The sequence below is a fragment of the Colius striatus genome, chromosome 2 (assembly GCF_028858725.1).
Source record: "Colius striatus isolate bColStr4 chromosome 2, bColStr4.1.hap1, whole genome shotgun sequence".
Lineage (NCBI taxonomy): Eukaryota > Metazoa > Chordata > Aves > Coliiformes > Coliidae > Colius > Colius striatus.
The window spans coordinates 51674941-51694391 of NC_084760.1; the positions used below are offsets into that span (position 1 = coordinate 51674941).

General features: G+C 44.1%; 1 protein-coding gene and 1 long non-coding RNA gene across 3 annotated transcripts in view; both read left to right on the forward strand.

Annotated features, from left to right (window-relative positions):
• The first annotated feature begins 370 nt into the window (after positions 1–370).
• MARCKS (myristoylated alanine rich protein kinase C substrate) lies at positions 371–6198 on the forward strand. 2 transcript variants are annotated; one of them, XM_061990537.1, is made up of 3 exons: positions 371–466; positions 2779–2951; positions 4144–6198. In XM_061990537.1, exons 2-3 carry the CDS (start codon positions 2853–2855, stop codon positions 4897–4899), a joined length of 855 nt encoding a protein of 284 aa, XP_061846521.1. In that variant the 5' UTR covers positions 371–466; positions 2779–2852; the 3' UTR covers positions 4900–6198. The 2 variants fall into 2 exon arrangements, with proteins under 2 accessions (XP_061846521.1, XP_061846520.1); XM_061990536.1 differs by lacking the exon at positions 371–466 and adding an exon at positions 2430–2535.
• A 1922-nt stretch (positions 6199–8120) lies between these two features.
• Positions 8121–19451, forward strand: part of LOC133624953 (uncharacterized) — a 40164-nt gene continuing 28833 nt past the window's right edge. The window contains exon 1 of the long non-coding RNA XR_009818212.1: positions 8121–8182. This is a non-coding gene — a long non-coding RNA (uncharacterized LOC133624953). The remainder of the gene's footprint in view (positions 8183–19451) is intronic.

The window sequence follows — 19451 nt, forward strand, 5'->3', positions numbered from 1 at the left end:
TCTTTTAAAGTTGGAAAACATTGATATGGTTGAAAAACATACCAAAAGCATAATGCAAAGCATAAGCCGCTAAAAGTCCCAGTCACACTGTGAATTTTTTTCAGTGATATTACTTTGAAATTCAGATGTAGCTAGGGTGGTGAGTTACACAGCGTATGCCTGTGCTGGTGCAGTCTCATATGCCCGTGCAAGGTGGACAGATGACTTTTGATACTGATTGTGAAGTCCTGTCACAGTCTTCAGCAGGTCGTCTCAGGTTATCTGTTATATTAACCAGTGTAAAAAATGAACACAGTAAATCCAATGCTTCCACCAACAAAATCACGACCTGCCTAATATCCAGAGTAAAAGGAGCAAAGGAAACGCTACGCATAGAATCCCCGTGGGAAGTGGAGGAGGAGGATCACGAAGAAGGAAGCTGTCCGGCTGTCCGTGCCCCACGGTCGCGTTGCCGTCACGCCGCAAGGTGAGCCCCCGCTGCAGCGTTCTTCATCCCCTTCTGCTGCTGCCCTCCGCCGCACGCCGCTCCCCCATGCACGCTCGGGGAGAGCTGCAGCCGAGGGACCCTCTGAGAGCAGCTCTCACAGCCGCGTCCCCCAACCCGCCGAGCCCAGCCCAGCCCTGCCCTGCTCTGCCTTGCCCTGCCCAGCCCCGCAGCGACGGGGCTGGCGACGGCAGAAGGCGGCGGGGCGGGCAGGGCCGCCCCCGCCCCGCTCAGCCGAGAAGCCCCCACCGCCCCCCAGCCGTCGCCAGGGAAACCGGCCGACTGCTTTATCCCGCCAAAGGAGCCCCGGGGCGCGGCGGCGGCACCCCCGGCACTCTCGCCCCGCCGTGGGCGTGCATCGCGGCAGGGCCGGCAGCCGTCCCCCGCGCAGACCCCGGGTGGGTGCGAGCATTGCCGACGCGGAGTGCGCGGCCGCGGTGGGGGGCGAGTCCCGCGGGGGAGCAGGAGGCCGCTGAGCCGGGTTCGGCGGGGCGGGCGACCGTAGGAGAGACAAAGGGAGCGGCGGGCAGCGGCGGCTCTTGGCGGCGGGGGAGGTGTGCGTGAAATGTGACGGGGGAGAGGGAGACGCTCCATCCTCCAGCAAAAGAAAACCCCCAAACAAATGCCCCTTTTGCCCCAAAGAAACGAAATACTCCCTTGACCCGTTGAAAAGGGTCACCCCTCACCGGGGCCAGCGAAAGGCAGAGGCAGCTGAGCAAAGCCCACCAGCCCTGCCAGCTCCGGGTAATCCCCGGGGAGATGAAGGTGGGCGGCCTCTCCTATCCTTTCCGCAGCCCTTCATTATCGGAATAATGTTAAACATCCTTGTTGATAAACAAGAGGCGTTTGGAGGAGATTACACGAGTTTGAGAGACGAGCGTTCTGACGCTGGTTTATGCTTCTTAAAAGGGGAAGGGGGGTCCGGAGGAGTGAGGGGGAGTCTGGGCCGGCCTTTTCGTATGTCCCCGCGGAGGGAGGCGGCCGGCACAGGTCGCCCCCTCCCCCGAGAAAGGAAATCGATCGGATCCGTGATATTTCACCCACCCCACCGCTGCTGAGCGCTCGAATTCACCGTTAATTCGCACGCATTAGTTTCGGGTTACATCTTAGTCGAGGATTTAAACTCAACGTAAACACACATTCGGGGCTGGGGTTTGGGAAAGCGCAAACGTTTCCCTGATAACGTCGCTTCGCCCACTCCTCGAGTGCATGGAAATGTAATGTTGAATTGGGTCACTGCCTCGGAAAACACTTTAAAAACACAGATCAGGAATAATCAGACATCAGAATTTAATTAGAGCCGTAGGCTAATCACAAAATATTTCATTCCAAACCAATATCGCTATGGGGGAGGGGTCCGTTTCTGCTTCGGCAGCGGCTCCAGCCGCCACTGCTGCTTTAGCGTTTGCAACATCTGGCCTACAGACCTACTAATTTCGACTCGTGATCTCGTTTGGCGAAACCCGATCTACGTGGTTCAAATACCTTCCAAATTGGGGGCGATTTAACAATCGCGACCAATTAAACTGGGGAAAGAAAAGGGGGGGAAAAAAAAAAGAGAGAGAGAGAGAGAGGGGAAAAAAAGGCAGCAAATCCTCTCCTTCCCTCTCCCCCGCCCGGGGCTCGCGCACACTATCTGTTGCTCTCTCACGGCAGCAGCGGGTGGGGGCGGGCGGCGGGGCCGGGACAGGCTCGCACTCCTCACGCCCCTCGCACCATTGTCCCCGTGCCCGCCCGCCCCGCTGTACCGGGGTGTTTTGTTCGCTCCGCGTCGCGGCGCGGGGCTCCGCGCGCCCGCCCGCACCGCGCCGCGCCGGAGCGGCACATTCATTATCGGCCGGGGGCTGATTTCAAACCGCTGCCATCGCGGCTCCATTGTTCGCCGGGCGGCCAGACCCCGCCCCCCTTTGTGTGGCGCGGCGGCGATTGGCCGGCGCCGGGCGGAGGGCTGCCGTCACCGCTCGGGAAGCCCATTCATCTGTGCACTTGGGCGTTGGACTCCGCATCTTATTAGCAACCAGGGAGATTTCTCCATTTTCTCCTTGTCTACAGTACGGCTACAAATCTGGGATTTTTTATTACTTCTTTTTACTAAACTTGGGCTCTTTTTTTTTTTTTTTTTTTGCTCGACTTTTTCCTCCCTTTTTTTCCCCCTCCCTCCTGTGCTGCTGCTTTTTGATCTCTTCAACTTTAAATTTTTTAAAAGGAGTGCATTATAACCGGTTCTGTTCTCTCTTCTCTTTTTTTTCCCCCTCTGGTGTGTGTGTGTGTCGCTGCTGCTGCTGGTCGCCCAGTATTTATACCAACCCAACGCTCTTTGTTTCCCCTCCTTTTGGATCTGTTGAGTTTCTTTGTTGAATAAGACAGCATGGGTGCCCAGTTCTCCAAGACCGCTGCAAAGGGCGAAGCCGCCGCCGAGAAACCTGGGGAAGCGGTGGCTGCATCTCCATCCAAGGCGAATGGACAGGTAAAAAACAAAAATTAAAAAAATATATTAAACCTACTCCTTTTTTTAAGCCAACTTCGACGGACTCTCTTTTGCATCCTGTTTAATTCTTCTTCCTTTGATGCCCCAGTGGCACATTCAATGGAGAATACGGTCGATCCTTTTATCTTTGCAACTCGAGCCAAAGGAATAATTTGTGTACTTTTTTCTTTTTTAAACGAGTTCGGCTTTGAACGATTCGTTCCTTTATGTTTCGAGGCGGCGGGGGGGGGGGGGGGGGGGGGGCGGAGAAGGGGACACATCTTTTTTTTCTTTTTTTTTTTTTTTTTTTTTGTCTTTAAATCCCTCGTGTATTCTGGCGAAGTGTCCCAATGGCTCGTAAACGGAAGGATCTCCTATCACTTGGCTTTTCTGCCCGCTTAACCTCCTTCTCCCGAAGACACTGGGTGACTAGCGCGAAACGCCTCTCGCGGCAGCAGGATGGCTGTCTCGTAGCGGGGGGCCGGAGACCCCAGGCTGGGGCTGCGCCGCGCGCCCTGTCCGCAACAACTCCGCCGGGGGGTCGGCAGCCGCGAGGCACGGCTTTCTGTCACTCCACCACCCACCCCCCCCCTCGCGTGAGCCGGCTGCCGGGCCGGCTGTGCCCCCGGCGGGGCAGCGCAGCAGTAGCGGCATTGCGGGCGGACACCCCCCGTCGCCCCCGCAGCTGCCGCCTGAGGCAGCCAGCCGCGCTCCGAGCGCCTGAAAGATGCAAATGCGGCGTGGGGGAAAGATGCGGGGGGGAGAGAGGCGGGGCGGGGGCGCCTCGCCCGGCCGTACCGTCCGGGCAGAGAGGGGCAGCGGCGGGTGGGGGGCCGGGGCCGGGCGAGCTTTGTTCGGCTTCCCCGCCCCGCGCCGCCGCCGCGGCAGGACGGGGCGCGACGGGGGCGGGGGACGCGCGGCGCTGCTGCCGCTTCGTGGAGCCGAGGCGCCCTCTGGCGGCCGCCGGCCGTCCCGCCCGCCGCTGGGGGCGCCCGCCGCGGCCCGGCGCCCGGTCCGGCCCGGCGCGGGCGGCGAGGGGCGACCGGAGCGCCCGGGGCTTTACACCGCGGAAGCAGAGAGCGGGCGAGGAAAGGCTGCTGGGAGGGGAAAGGAAGGGCGGCGGCGGCGCCTCCCCGCGTGTCCGTCCCCCCTGCCCTCGGCACCGCCGGTAACGCCCGTCGCTGTCTTGCAGGAGAACGGCCACGTGAAGGTGAACGGCGACGCCTCCCCCGCGGCGGCGGAGGCGGGCAAGGAGGAGGTGCAGGCGAACGGCAGCGCGCCCGCCGAGGACACGGGCAAGGAGGAGGCGGCCTCGTCGGAGCCCGCCTCCGAGAAGGAGGCGGCCGAGGCGGAGAGCACCGAGCCGGCCTCCCCGGCGGAGGGCGAGGCCTCCCCCAAGACTGAGGAGGGCGCGACCCCCTCGTCCAGCAGCGAGACCCCGAAAAAAAAAAAGAAGCGCTTTTCCTTCAAGAAGTCCTTTAAGCTCAGCGGCTTCTCCTTCAAGAAGAACAAGAAGGAGGCCGGCGAGGGGGCCGAGGGCGAGGCCGGCGCCGCCGCCGCCGCAGCGGAGGGCGGGAAGGAGGAGGCGGCGGCCACCGAGGCGGCGGGCAGCGAGGAGGGCAAAGCGGCGGCCGCCGAGGAGGCCTGCGCGGCCAGCGGCGCCGAGGCGGCGAAGGAGGAGGCGGGGGACTCGCAGGAGGCCAAATCGGACGAAGCCGCCCCCGAGAAGGCGGCGGGAGAAGAGGCCCCGGCGGAGGAGCCGCAGCAGCAGCAACAGGCAGAGGGGAAGGCGAAGGCGGCGGAGGAGGCGGCGGGCGCCGGTGCCGCCACGAGCGAGGCGGGCAGCGGCGATCAGGAGGCGGCCCCCGCGGAGGAGCCGGCGCCGGCGCGGCAGGAGCCCCCCGCCGAGAGCAGTCCCGAGGGACCCGCCGCCGAGTCGGCGGAATAAGCGCCGCCGCCGCCCCTCGCCGACGGACTTTTCTTCCCCCCTGTTTGTTTGTTGGAGTGGTGCCAGGTACTGGTCTCGGAGAACTTGTCTACAACCAGGGATTGATTTAAAAGATGTCTCGTTTCTTTTTTTTCTCTCCCCCCGCAGCTCCCATCTCAAATCGTTGTGTGTTGCCGCCATTCCAACGGGCGGAGGGGGGCCCCTCTCCGCCCTCCTCCTCTCCCACCCTCTATATTTTGGGTTTTTTTTCGTTTCGTTTTGTTTTGGTTTTTTTTTCATCAGTATTAATGTTTTGTTTTGGTTGGCTCGGGTTTTTCGATTGGGTTTTTTTTCGTTGATTTTTTTTTTCTTCATACCTTGCGACTCTCTTCTTATTATAAAAACTTTTCCCGATCGGTCTATGGACATGCCCATATATGAAGGAGATGGGTGGGTCAATAAGGGATATCAAATGAAGTGACAGGGGCCGCAGTGGGGAACCTGGGGCGCGCAAGCCCTTGCCGGGAGCGCGCCCCGCCAGAAATGATGTAAGGGGTTAGTCTTTTTTTTAAAAGAAAGTTATTACGATGTATTTTGTGAGGCAGATGTTCTATAAGGTTTACAACACTACAAGTCTTGATTAAGAAGGAAAGGAAAAAGGAAAAAAAAAAAATCAATACCCAGATAAAGAGATCATAGTCTTAGGAATTCATTTAAACCATAGGAACTTTTCACTTATCTCATGTTAGCTGTATCAGTCAGTGATTAAGTAGAAATACAAGTTGTATAGGCTTTATTGTTTATTGCTGGTTTATGACCTTAATAAAGTGTAATTATGTATTACCAGCAGGGTGTTTTTAACTGTGACTATTGTATAAAAAAAAAAAAAAGAAAAACAAACAAATCTTGATATCCAGAAGCACATGAAGTTTGCAACTCTTTCCACCCTGCCCATTTTTGTAAAACTGCAGTCATCTTGGACCTTTTAAACACAAATTTTAAACTCAAACCAAGCTGTGATAAGTGGAATGGTTACTGTTTATACTGTGGTATGTTTTTGATTACAGCAGACAATGCTTTCTTTTCCAGTTGTCTTCGAAAATAAAGGAAAACTCTTCAGATGCAATGTTTTTTTTTTTTTTTTCTGTGTAGCATCTTGTCTATCATGTTTTTGTAAATACTGGAGAAGCTTTGACCAATTTGACTTAGAGATGGAATGTAACTTTGCTTACAAAAATTGCTATTAAACTCCTGCTTAAGGTGTTCTAATTTTCTGTGAGCACACTAAAAGCGAAAAATAAATGTGAATAAAATGTATAATTTGGTTGTCTTTCTTTTATGGATACTCTGGCAGCTTAAAGGGATTAGCCAGGACTGCCTAAATTTGTATAGAGACACTCAGGTGTGCTGTTAGCCGTAGCTTTGAAAACTACCTTCATACATCCTGGACTCTGTAAAATAATGCTGTGCATCTTTTCGAGAAATTGGGCAGCGCACCAGGTAATTTATAGGTTTTTCTGGTTTTTAAAACGAAGACTGGAAGGCAGTCTGATGAGCATGTATAGTGTACAATTCTCCTGTCCAGGCTCCATCTTGCTTTTAAGACCAGAGGTATCCAGCATGTGAGAGTCTTGCCTCTGGAGAAAAAATAAGATTTTAATTTGAATTGCTTAAGGTGGGGCACTGTTTGTTTGTTTGTTTGTTTGTTTTACTGTGAATTGCTTAAAAATTAAGCTCTTGAACAGATGTCCCACTTAATGTCTTGTTATGCTGGTTCTACTCGGGTACCTAGAGGATCAGCTTGAAAACTTTAGCCTGGAGGGAGAAAGGGAGAATTAACACTGCCATTCTGCTTAAAGGAATTAAAAGCAATATTTGTTTTAATTTTTGTGTGTTTTCCTCAAGTGCAACTCCCAAGTACAGGTGAGTTACAAAACAGATTTCGAAATTTATCTATAAAAATAATCACTTGGTGCTTGCCTTTAATTGTTGGGCTTTTTTGGCTAATTCCCAGCATATTGCTCAGGGCATATTATGCCTTAATAAAACAGTGGGTTCATGCAAGAAAAGCAGCAGTGGTGTTTGGAGGGTGGAAATTGATTCAAGGAAAGTGTTGCTTCTAAGTTTATAGGAGAAAGTTTAGTGTTACACTTATTTACTTCCACCTAAATTTTCAACGGAAACTCTTTGGAAGCAATTATGATTCATTTTATGAGAAAATGGCACGTTAGCACCTTGTTCCCTAAAGAACAAAGCCTAAACTGAATGAAGTATCATAGATTTCCTGCTGAATGCATACTTTTTTTTTTTAATTATTATTTCTTTTATTATTATTTTTTTTTAATTCAGCTGTCTACCATTTTTAACTTTGGCTTGTATGTACTCTAGTTGCCCTGGTATTTCTCTATAGCTTTAGAAATGTATTGGAAACTATGCTATAATTGCTGAGGGACAAAAAATAAATGGATGTAAAACAAGATCCTCCACACCGGTGTCATTCTTGGAGTACATGTGTTTGAAGTCTAGTGGATAACTGCTTTGCTAAGGGGCTTTTATAATATGGCTGTATAAACCTGTTCTGAGACACATGATGTCTTGGCCATAGAGTCAATATCTCTTTTTAATAAATATATATATATTTAAATCCAAGGATTCTTAAAGAGAAGTCTGAATTTCTTTTTTTTTTTTCCCTTTGTCAAACTGTATGCGTACATATGAAGAAAATAATCACTAGTAAAGTTCTCTTTCATATTTTTTTTTTCTCAAGCTGCGGTCCTTCAACATTCATGTTGTTTCCTGGTGGTTGTTCCTGAAGGGCTTTCAGTTCCTGGGAGTGCAGAATCACTCCTACTCCAGCAGCCAGGCTTCTGGCCTGGGACTTTGTCATTCCATTGCTTGCTTTGATTTGAAGTCTCTTTCCAAGACTTAACACTAGTAGAGTTTCAGAAATCTGTTTTAAGAAGACCAGTTGTATGGTCTTCTCATCCTACAGTTGGGTGAGATTTGATAAGTTTTCCATTATATGGTTTAAGAAGGTGGGAGTCAGAAGGAGCTTGGAATGGTGGAAGGGGAGGAGTTTTGAGCTGCTTCCTCCTGCCAAAGACTTGTGCAAGAGCATCCCTCCTGTCTCCGTTCCTGAAGGACTGAGTGGTCACTCCCATGCAATTGTAAATATCCTTATTTATGTACAAACAAAACAAAAGGGCTGTGTGTGACTGGTAAGATGGTTAATCTTCTTACTGAGAAAGCTTTATACCTCTTTATTTTTATTGCATTGGTTGCCTTGGTGAAGATGCTAATCATAGTAAGTACTGTAATTTCAACAAATCCCCTCAGAATTTGAATGGATGTGACCCTGAAATGTGTGATTTCATGCTGATTTTCCTATCTTGTGGGTTGCTGTTGTTTTTTTTAAGTAGAATGTTATTATTGTTATGAACAAGGTAACATGTTATGCTGAGACAATACTGTATTTTTAGGTAAAACTTATACCAGAGTCTAATTTTGCCTGAGTAGAGGCTCTAGAGTTTTACTTTTCTGTTTATTTACTTAGACTGAGGCAACACTCTTCCTCACTGAAGGTAAAACTTGATTGTAAGAAAATCCTTTCAAAATTCAAACCTGTCTTGGTAATATCTAAACTTAGTTTCATACTTTTCAAATCACAATGCCTGACTTCAAGTACTCAAGTTCTGTATCTGGTCCTGATAGCTATTCATATGAAATTATAGAGACTGCCTTCAGGGAAGGAAAGAAGGCAGGAAAAAGGAAAGGCAAGCTGAGTGAGCAAAGCGGAGCCTAAGCTTTGGCTTCTACTGGCATATGTTCACCTTCCTGCTAGTGTGCACAGCTGCTGTATACAGAGTATCCATGTATCAGCTTCTGATGTACCTAAAAACTCTTGTTGGTTGTACTTGAGACAAATGTTGCGTGTACAAGTATTTTTCTTCTTGATTAAGAAGGTGGATGATGTCTGTGTTTTAAGAATGTTTTAATAGCTTTTGAAACAGATAACTCTTGAATTTCATTTGCAGGTGATTACATAAAAGTCAAAAGTTTTCATCTGCATTGATTTTTTTGGGTTTTCTAAGTTGCAAGTTCTTTTGTATGTTCGGTTGGTTGTTTTTTAAATCTAGAACGATACACATTCTAGTCTGAACCAATAATTACCAGTTAATGGTTTCCTGAAAAATCAGACCCATGAATTCAATCTTCATACTATTTGTATAGTGAAAAGAGTAGTAAAAGAGTAGTAAAAGGTCATCACTGATGATACTGGACTTGTTTCAGCATTCGTTTGTTAGATTTTAAGAGACTGAGGTAAAATGTGTTTTCCATAGTGATGTAGCTTACTTGAAAGCATCCTGTTTCCAGGTCACAGTGAATTTTTCTGCCACGCTCAGGTCACAGGGATAGAATAAAGCAGGTACTTTTATTTCCAAAGTATGAAGCAAGTGAAAATAGTATATTGTGTTTATAACATACTGTAGACAGTGGGGTTAATTTGTCCTCTTTACAATTCTGGGAACCTCAGCTAATTGACAATGAATGGAAACTATTTCAGTTGCAACTGAGTCCAGCAGGGCAGAGGCAAGCAGGCCAGACAGCCTCCTGTTACTTGAATAAAGGAATGTAAGAGGTCCTGCCTCATTGAAGTACAAGGTTACTGAAAGTCTCTGTTTTAGCTTGCCCTGGGGAGAGGCAGTGTGATGGTGAGCTTTTGAGGACTGTCACTTGTTTGGGGATTTGAAAAGGCAAGCTGTAGCAGCATGTTTCATGATGCATTTATTGCAACAACGGTTGAAATCGTTCTGAAATAGGACCATTTCCTGTTGGGATGATCAGAGGAGAGTCAGCAGTGGGATCAAAATTATAATTATGGCTAAACAAATGAGCAGCCAAAGTGTTGCCCTGTGAATAATGCACAGAGTTGAGAATACATACATTTGTGCTGTATTATTTGAGTATACTTTCTATACTAAAGCAAGAGACTCAGCTTCAGAATGCCCCTATTTCAGGATATGGATAATGTTATCTGATAGAGGTGACATAAAACTTCAATTAATGCTTTCAGAATGTTTTGAAATCTTGAGGAGGCTTACAGATATTACTTAGCCACCTTTGCCCTCAATCTTTGTTATAGGAAGACATACTTGTCCAGAAAAAAATGACTGCTAAATTACTATGTGAAACAGGACATTAATACTTGCAGTAAGAAGGGGCCAAACAAGATACATGGATTATTAGTTCTCAGAGCTACAATGAATTTAGATGAAGCGTCAAAGCCATCATTCAAGTGAAAGGAGAGTGTGGGGAGTTTGTACTGTCTCTTTTATTAGTGCTTTATGCAATACTGATTGCAGAGCAACAAATGCAGGGAAATGGTGGTGATGGTGTGTGTTGTTATTACCAAGTAGGTAAATGTTCTAGGGCTTCAGATTCTTAGGTTAATTCATGTGGCCATGTGTGTGATAACCTGCACTAGAAGAGTGCTGAAGAGGAATAATTTTGAGCTACTTTCTGAGATTCTTTCAAGCACCACAGCTGATACTATTGATAATAAAGTATTTGATAGTTGTTCTTAGCAGAGTCCATGGTGACTAGAGATTTATTTTTAGGCATAGTTCAAATTAGACTCTGTCTCCTGAAGTTCACAGTTTAGTTTCTAAAACGGAGAGAGAAAATAAAATACCTACGAATCTATTGGTTAGGGAATTGTATTTGCTGAGTAGCTCTAATAGCTGCAAGAAGTGACTTGCTAGCCTATACTGGAGTAGTTATCTCTTTGAAACTTGGTATGTAGACCCACCTGAATATTTTTAATTAATTTGATAACACAGAAGCCATGCTTGCAAATAGGAGCTGCTGTTCAAAAGAAACCAAACTTGTTATGGAGCTGTTGCTAATGGGCTCCTCACTAGAAAAGAATCATTCTGAAACAGTAAGTGAAGACCTACATTGGCAGGGCCTTTACAAAAGGAGAGCGAGAAGAGAAAAAATTACCCAAACTTCAGGAACTAAAGGAAGAAATGGCTTTTTTTTCTAAACCTCTGGAGTAAAATTGTCATAGGTGTAAAGTACCACCCTTCTGTCTTTAAAAATATGATGTAATTACAAGAGATACTGTTTCCATCAGAGTGCAAAGCCATGCCCCTTTCAAAAAACCACCAAGGAATCTGTGCTGAAAATTGACAAAGGTAATGTTTTTCAGGAATGAATCGTTAAGCCAGTCACAAGCCCTACATCACAGTTCAGGAGACTCATAAAGGAAGCTTGCCAGGCACAGCGCCTCTGAGGAGACTGTGCAGCAAATTTTTTTCATCTCAGTAATCAGCAAAGCGTCACAAATGATGGACTAAGAATACATGAAGAAACGTGATTTGTTTTGATTTTTTTTTTCCTATGGTTAACATACATTTGGTTTCTAATAATTATCTGGAAAGAAAACTTGAAACAACGGAGAGAGAGTAATTTCAAAATTTCTCTGAATCTGTTTCTCTGGATATTTTCATACAGGTGTATTTTATTTCTGTTTTAATATTTCATTTATTTATAATTATTTTTTTACTATTTATTTGTTTGTTTGCTTATATGTTTAATGTCTAACTTTATGAGTTAATGCTCACATGGAAAAACAATGTCATATATATGCTAAAACAGATAATTAATTTTATGAAGGACTCAGTCTTCTATCACTGAGATCCATGTTGGGGAAATTAAGCAATACAAAGTATTTTAAAATTTCCCCCTTAAATGTTGATAACGATAAGATAAATCCATTTGATTCTTCCACACAACATCTGTGTGCAACAGAAGAACAAGAAACTGACTATGTTTGCATGAATTAAAAGACTGAAGACACACATTATCAGGCTGGCAAAATGGATATGAACACTTTCACATGTTGCTGTCACAGATTACAAAAACAAAATGCTGCTGGCAACTTATCTTCATCATATATGTGAGAGTTTACACCCTGGAGGTTCATCAGATCTACCTTTTCTCGTGCCACCACCACATGAATTCTGTCTAATACTTGAGAAGCCTATATGTTAAAGTAGTGATGCAGAAAAGTATTTAAAAGCTCACATGTATAAACCATCAGAAAAGTTCACTGTTTTCAGTGTAAAACCAAGAAGTTTTTTGAATCCTGTGATACAACCTATGGTGAGGCAGGCTGACCCTAGCTGTCCATGGCAGTTCATAGTGAAGCATCCACAGTGGATATCCACCCACAACCTGTGGAGGACCCCACACTGGAGTGAGTGGATGCCCAAAGAAGGCCGTGACTCTGTGGGAAACCCATATTGGAGCAAGTTCCTGGCAGCACCTGGGAGCCTGTGGGGAGAGAGGAGCCCATGCCAGAGCAGGTTTGCTGTCAGGACTTGTGATCTCATGAGGGACTCAGGCTGGAGCAGTCAGTACCTGAAGGACTATTCTCCTGGTGGATGAGCCATGTCGGGGCAGGGTGTGAGGAGCTGCTCCCATGGGAGGTCCCATACTGGAGCAGTTCATGAAGAACTGTAGTCCATGGGAAGGACCAACACTGGAGGAGTTTGTGGAGGCCTACATCTTGTGGGAGGGACCCCACACTGTAGCAGTGGGAAGTGTGATGAGGCCTCCCCTTGAGAAGAAGTAGCGGCAAAGTCCATCTGTAATGAACTGATCATAACCCCCATCCCCCATTCCCTGCACCACTGGAGGGGGAAAGAAGGAGAGTCCCGGGAAGAAGGAGGAGTGGGGGGATGTTTTCTAAGATTTGATTTTTCTTTCTCACTTTCCCTGCTCTGTTCTGGTTGTGTCCTTCCTCTGGTCTGTTTTGCCTGTGACACTAATTAATTGCTGAGTGATCTCCCTGCCCTTAACACACAAACCTCTTGGTATATTTCTCTCTCCCTTGTATGGTTTAGGGGGGGGTGTGATATTATGACTTGGTGGGCACTTGGCACCCAGACAAGGCTAAACCTTCACATCACCGAATGCGATGTTATCTGGTGAATTTTTTTGTCTTTGTATTGCCTACACAGACAGTTTTCATTTCAAGATTGTGCCGCTTCTGATGTTATTGTAAATTGGGCCAAAAGGGAGAAGGAAGGGGAAAATATCTTTCCAGTGATGTTAGGACAGGACCATCAACTTTAATAAACAGAGCAGAGAGATTCAAAGCCAACTGTTCTCCATTTAAATCCCAGTGCAAATCTAATCAAATCTAATCTAAAGAGGCTTTAGGGCTTTGACTTATATCACGTTGTTGTTATTGCATACATGTTATGCTAGTCATTAGTTTAATAATCTGTGGATATATAGAAGTAGAAACAAAATAGCACTTCTGAAGTTTCTCTCTTCCGAAATGCTTCATGATAGACATACCACATGTAATTGCAAGAAGCAATCACTGGGAACATTCTGCATAGCTCTGTCATGTAGAGATGTAGAAGAGGGAAGAGCTAAGTTATTCCTGAGGATTTTGGGAGAAATAATACCCTCTATCTTTTGTGACAAAGGTAAAATGAGGGACATGTGAGACATAAGTCTTCAGGAAAGCCACAGAAGTTCAAATGACACTGTAAAAGAAAGGTGAAAACAAGATGTTCACAGTAGCACTTGAGTGAAGAAACATAAATGTAAGGAATACACTAGTTGCAAGTGAAACTGGACAATTTAAATTTTTCTATGATCTTACTGCAGGCTGCATTAAAGGCAGTTGAATAGCAGACGACAGTGACATGGACAGCTGGAAAGGAATCCTGAAGGAGGAGCATGGCCAGGGACCACATCTAAACAGCAGCACAAACAAAGGTTAATTCCTGTAACTATAACTACTATTAGGAAATATTTATATTGTGATACTAGCTCAAAAGGCCTAGATTAAATATGAGCTTTGCTTGTGCTGGGCACTGTGTAAACATACATGAGAAACAGTCTCTGCTATGAAAAAGCTTCCAGGCTAAACGCAGAAAGGTTAGGTTGTTTCACTTCCTACCATTGTTAAAATCACACTTCTATTTGTCTTGGTCAAGATTATGAAGGGGGAGGGAATAAATTACCAACTTCCCTTTTTTTTAAGGAAAAAATCTCCATTACTTGCAGTTGCTTTTCTTACATCATGTTCTTTAACTTCATAAAAGTCAAACTGTGATACTAACACAGTTGCTATCTGTGTACAAGTGGCCAGGGGCATTTTCATCACTGCACATAGTGATGGGCATTTAAAACAATAAGAAGGATTAAATTAGAAGTGGCTCTTGACAGAAAAAGATCATGAAACCCCCAAAACTTTAAAAAGTAGCTGGAAACAGATTATCAATGGCTCTCTAGTGACACTTTGAGGCCGTTTTTATGTATTGAAACTGAACTGCCTTTCACTCCGTGTAGCTGTTTTGTCCACTGGCAGCAATTCCTGTCCTGGGAGTAGTGTGGCTTTTTGAGAAGGAGGAAAGGAGGTGCCTAGTTTAGGGAGAAAGTTTACATGTAGATATGTGATTTTTTTCTTTTGAGGTTGTTCATTCTTTATGAAAATGTATCCTCACCTTTACTAAATATTGGCATATTGAAGTGCAGATATTAAGATTCTTCATGGATTTTCTTTTCTTTAAAGAAAATGCCTTAGAACACCCAGAGTTTTCCAGGTATTTTTTGTGATTTCTAAGATTCCTCAAATGTCCTGAGTCTCTTAGAACTCTGTGCAATTTGAACTCTGCATAGCCTAAATATTATTTTAAAACTACAGATATCAGAAGAAAATGTGTTGTACTCCAGTTGACTTACTGTATAAAAACAAGAGAGTTGAACTACTGGGAAATTGGTTCAGACCCACCATCTGAAATACTGTGGATCCTCATGGACCAGCAGTTCGATGAGATGCATGTGTATACTATGCATTAAACAGAAGAAAAAGCACATCTCTTTGAGCTTTTTTTAAAATTTATTTTCACATGACATTGAGAGATAATGGCCTATTGGTTTGTTAATTTGATAGTATCAACTGTCATTTCTAGTGCACTGAGGCAAATTTCCCAGAGGCACTTACCTGCAAATCACAAGTTAAAAAACTTCTCCAACGTTGCCCCTAACGTAGACAGGAATGGCAGTGCGGGGATTGCCTGATGACATTTTCACCATCATATTGCATAAATCAGCTAAAGTGGAAAAAATGCTTGTGGTTTGGCTATATTTACAGTCTCTGTATTCCTAGCAGCATGGGAGAGCTATGGGAGGGAATTTCCCTAAAATTGTTGTAGCCATTGTAACCACTGAGACATCTAGCTCTTGTTGCTACCAAGTGTTAAACTTGGAAAGCTATCTACATCATGACCAGAGGAGGAAAGAATAAGTTAATAATAAAAAAGTAGTAGTCAAAGGATTTCACTCAGCACTAGGAAATAATCTGAATAATTTCTGAGCCATTAGTGAGAGCTTTTGACAATAAAAATAAATGAGATAGTCTGAAGGACTAGAGAACAGGAGAAAAGCAAACACAATACTGATTTAGGTATGATTTCTCAAGAGAGCTGGGGAAAAAGCAGAATGAGAAGTGGTTTGGGAGTAAAAGGGTGGGGGGACTGTCAGGAGGGCAAAGGGACATGAATATTATGTGGAATGACAAGACTATGGTGCAAGGACTAGGGAAATTAACAGACAAAGCTGTAAACTCAGATAACTGAAAACACAATAGATCAAATGCATTTGTAAGAGAAGAAAATAGTAAGAAATGGTCAAGAATTTTCACAAGAATAAAACATATCAAGTCAATATCATTTTCTCTTCTGACAGTACATCCTGCCTAATAGTTCAGCAGGAGTCAGGAGCTGTGATGGGTCACTACACTAATATTTTCAATGCTGTATTGTGCAACATTCTCACAAGCATGGCCAGTGAAATAAGATCTAGAAAAACAGGTGCTGAGCAGAGTCAGCTGAAAAAACAACCTCAAGGTGTAACAGTCAGTGGTTTGCTGCCATACTGGGAAGACTGGAAGTGCACATAAAAGGGAACTTGGAATACTGTTGATCTTCACATGGTAATGTGAAGTCCACTGGAGCTATGATCCAAGAATCAAGCAGAAGTTCAGCAAAGGGCTGTGCTCCAGGAAAGAAAAGAAATTCAATTCAGAAAAGAAAATAAGGGGTATCCAGGTAATGTGGAAGGAGCCTGGGGTCAAAGTGACTCACAGGCAGTACTACTTGAGCATTAACCCTCTTCCAAGTGCAGAGCTCGGGCTCAACAGGGTCATTTTGAGCATCTTTTAAGAAAAATACATTTTAAGAACAATCTTAGGGAATATGGAAATAGCACAGGAAAGCAACACACAGTCTTTACAAAGTAAGAAAGAAAGGATATGTGTACGTAACATATTTGGAGGGCTTGGAGTTTAGTTTGGCTTTTCAACATGTGAAAGGTTTTAATAACGAGAAATCAGTTGTTCTCTGCGTCAGTTTGAGGCAGGACCAAAACCAGTTGTTATAGTTTGTAAGAAAGAGAATATTGCTGAAATTTTAGGAAAGGATGTCTAACTACAAGCATCATTCAATAGTCTGACAGATTACAGAACAGGAACGTTCTGGAGGTTTGAGGTTTAAAAAGATACTCTGAAAGGGACAGTCTGTCTTTATGCGACCTTAATGCCAGTGGTGGTGAAAAGCATAGCTCGAGATCCTTTCCCTATCTATATATCTTTGCTTTAGAATTTTATTTCAGTGTAGTGTTTTTCAAAAGGTCTTGAGAGACCAGGGAAAGCTTCATCTTGCGTTTTCAGTGAAAGTAAGCTTGTGTACAGGAAAGGGAGGGTACAATAACAGTTGTCCAGAATTTACCTCATGAAAGATAAATGTATAAACAACCAATTGAATAAAAATATGCATGCAACAACAGAGCCACATAGTATTTCTAATGTGGTTATCAGTAAGGTCTCCAAGCAGAAACAGATTCTGGAAATAAATCAATTGTTTTTAACATCTATTTTATAAAATAATAATATAATATTCTGTTACATGTTAACTCTTCAGTCTAAAGAGTGGACTCTATTGAGTTAGGTGTTACAAACTCACAGCAAACAATGAGATTCCAATTAAAATCTATAACCTATATAGAAAAAGAGTTGCAAACAAAACAGCACTGAAGTATTACCATTCTGGCTTCATGAAAAGGAACTGGTTTACCAGCAAGAGTGTCTCAGTCCTTTAATATTTGTCGTTGAACAGCTTAAGTGTCTGTGGTGGCCGAGCATACAAAGACCATCTGCTAAATGTAGCAATTTACATATCTACAGTATAACTACATGTTCTAATCTATAGTAGACCTGCAGCAACACACATAAATAGCATTGTATAGTGCAACTGTATACAGTGACAAACATATCTGTAACATGCTGATCAGCAGCAAAGAATAATCAGAAAATTTCCATCAAAGAGATGTTCAACATTCTTTACTGAGTTCTCCCTTCTGCATTGATTGTCAGCTGCTAAAAGCAGATCTGCATTTTCGTAGTCTATAACCTCTTAGGTATATGTAGACACACTATAATTTTGTGTATGCGTACGTATATGTAGTCTGCAAACAATAGCAGTGATGATCTTTACCTCGCTGTACTGACCACGTTTGGACAGGTTGTTTCTGAGAGCGTTGTGTTAGCTGCTCCATCACAATTTCAGTAGACATCATCACAGATGATGTCTACCCAGGGCATGCACTACTTCATTTGATATTTTTTCCTAGTGTATACATTTTAACAGTCTTCTATGAATTTAAGGGGTCTTATTTAAAGAGAAGTTCAGCCACTTGCTTCTGTGCATGTCTATCACATTAATCACCCAAATGCAAACATTGAGAGTTGTGGATTTCCATTAGTCTGTAAGCAGCACTCCCTGACCATGGTCTGACCAGGGTGCAGACTGAGATTCCCTGATCTCAAACTCCTGTCAGTCTAAGCACTTCAGAATAAACTTTTTTTTTTTCCACTGTCTTTCCTTTTAAAGTACCACAATTTCTCCTTTATCCACTGAAAAGCCATTTCAAAGAGGTGTTATGAGTCCAGTTTCCAAGGTTGAGAAATTGTCAAAAATAAAGTTACGCACGAAAACTTAATTTGACTTCTTTTAACATACACACACACACACACACACACACACACACACACACACATATATTTTTCATGGAAACTTTAACAATGGCATCCTAAACCCGAAGGATTTTTTGTAATGTGCCCGCCTCAGCCAGCACATGTGTTTCAGAATCACCTACTGTTCATTTGCCTATATCTGTCTTGAGACATGATTATTTGTGCAGTACATCAGTGAATAAAACTGTAATGCAGTGTTCCTCAAAACAGAACAGAACAAGGTTGATATCTCTTACATCTTAAATCCCTATAATTCAGGTAGCAAAGTAAGAATGAAGAAAAGAAAGGACTGCTATGTGCTTAAAACTAAACTGGAAGGCAATGTGCTCTGCCATTGTCACTGCTGCTGGTTTGCCATGCAACCTCGAGGAAAAGATTAGTCTGATATTTAAAGTATTTTGTGGGATTTTTTGATTCAAATTATCTGAATGTTTACCAGCCTAGCCTAACAAAATGGGAATAGTCCATCCGTTGTTATTTAATATTTTCTACATGAGAATGATGAATGCAGAAGTAGTGGACTGTTTGGAAATTTTATTTCTTCTGCATTGTAGTTCTCCCTATATAAGAGGAATAACATAACTCCTTGACTTCACACATGAATTTGAAGTCTAGCTACCTGGGAAAGACATTTCCAATGCCCTGCTCCCAGCTGCCCAGTTTAGTCAGTGGGAAACACAGCAAAAAGGGGAAAGGAAGGATGTGAGGAACTTTCTACATATGTTTTTTATGTTCTTATTTTTACAATAGCTGAGAGTTAGAGTGCTCTTGGGAACTGCTGGCAAGCCTACATGCCTGTTTGGAGAGAGTTGAATACCCATTTCACAGAAACCTCCTCCCCTCCTCCTCACTGTACTCACTCTTGCAGGAGAGAAGGAATAGGAGAGGGAGAACTTAATATCTCTCCTGTTGAGACCATCCCATCAGGCTCCAAATTATTAGACACTCAGTGGGCCAGAGAATGAGCTACTTTAACTCTTACTTTTTACTGGATTTAAGTAGTTGAGTTTAAAGACTTTCTCCTTCTAAACACGGTCTTTAGATAAAGTAGGTTGTAAGCTTTATAAGAATATAAAGAAGATATGAATTCCTAGCACTGTTGTAGCAACAGCTTTTGTGTTTTTCTGACCTTTAAGTGATTTTTTTGTCAACTCTTCTATTTAGTTTTTGTATGTTGTTTTTTTAGATAAAAAACCAAGAGTCTAACTGTATATGTGCAAAATTAAGTCATTGTACTGACTTAAGTAAGATTGTAAGTCTAACACTTTAACTGATATGAGCTTATGAAGACAACTGACAGCACACTCTGAACCTTTTCATCCTTCATATGCTGAAGCAATGGCATCTACCCTGGCTTTTTCAAGTCAATTGGCCTTAACAGCTGGAGTTCTTGACAAATGTATCCATAACTGAGATGTCATTAAATATATTTTTGGTAAGTGAATCCCTGGCAAGT

Bases quoted from the DNA above. Each gene is read 5' to 3' on its own strand.
- MARCKS (XM_061990537.1), top strand. From the start codon at position 2,853: ATGGGTGCCCAGTTCTCCAAGACCGCTGCAAAGGGCGAAGCCGCCGCC. The intron at 2,952-4,143 runs GTAAAAAACAAA...GCTGTCTTGCAG, and splicing joins CATCCAAGGCGAATGGACAG to GAGAACGGCCACGTGAAGGT.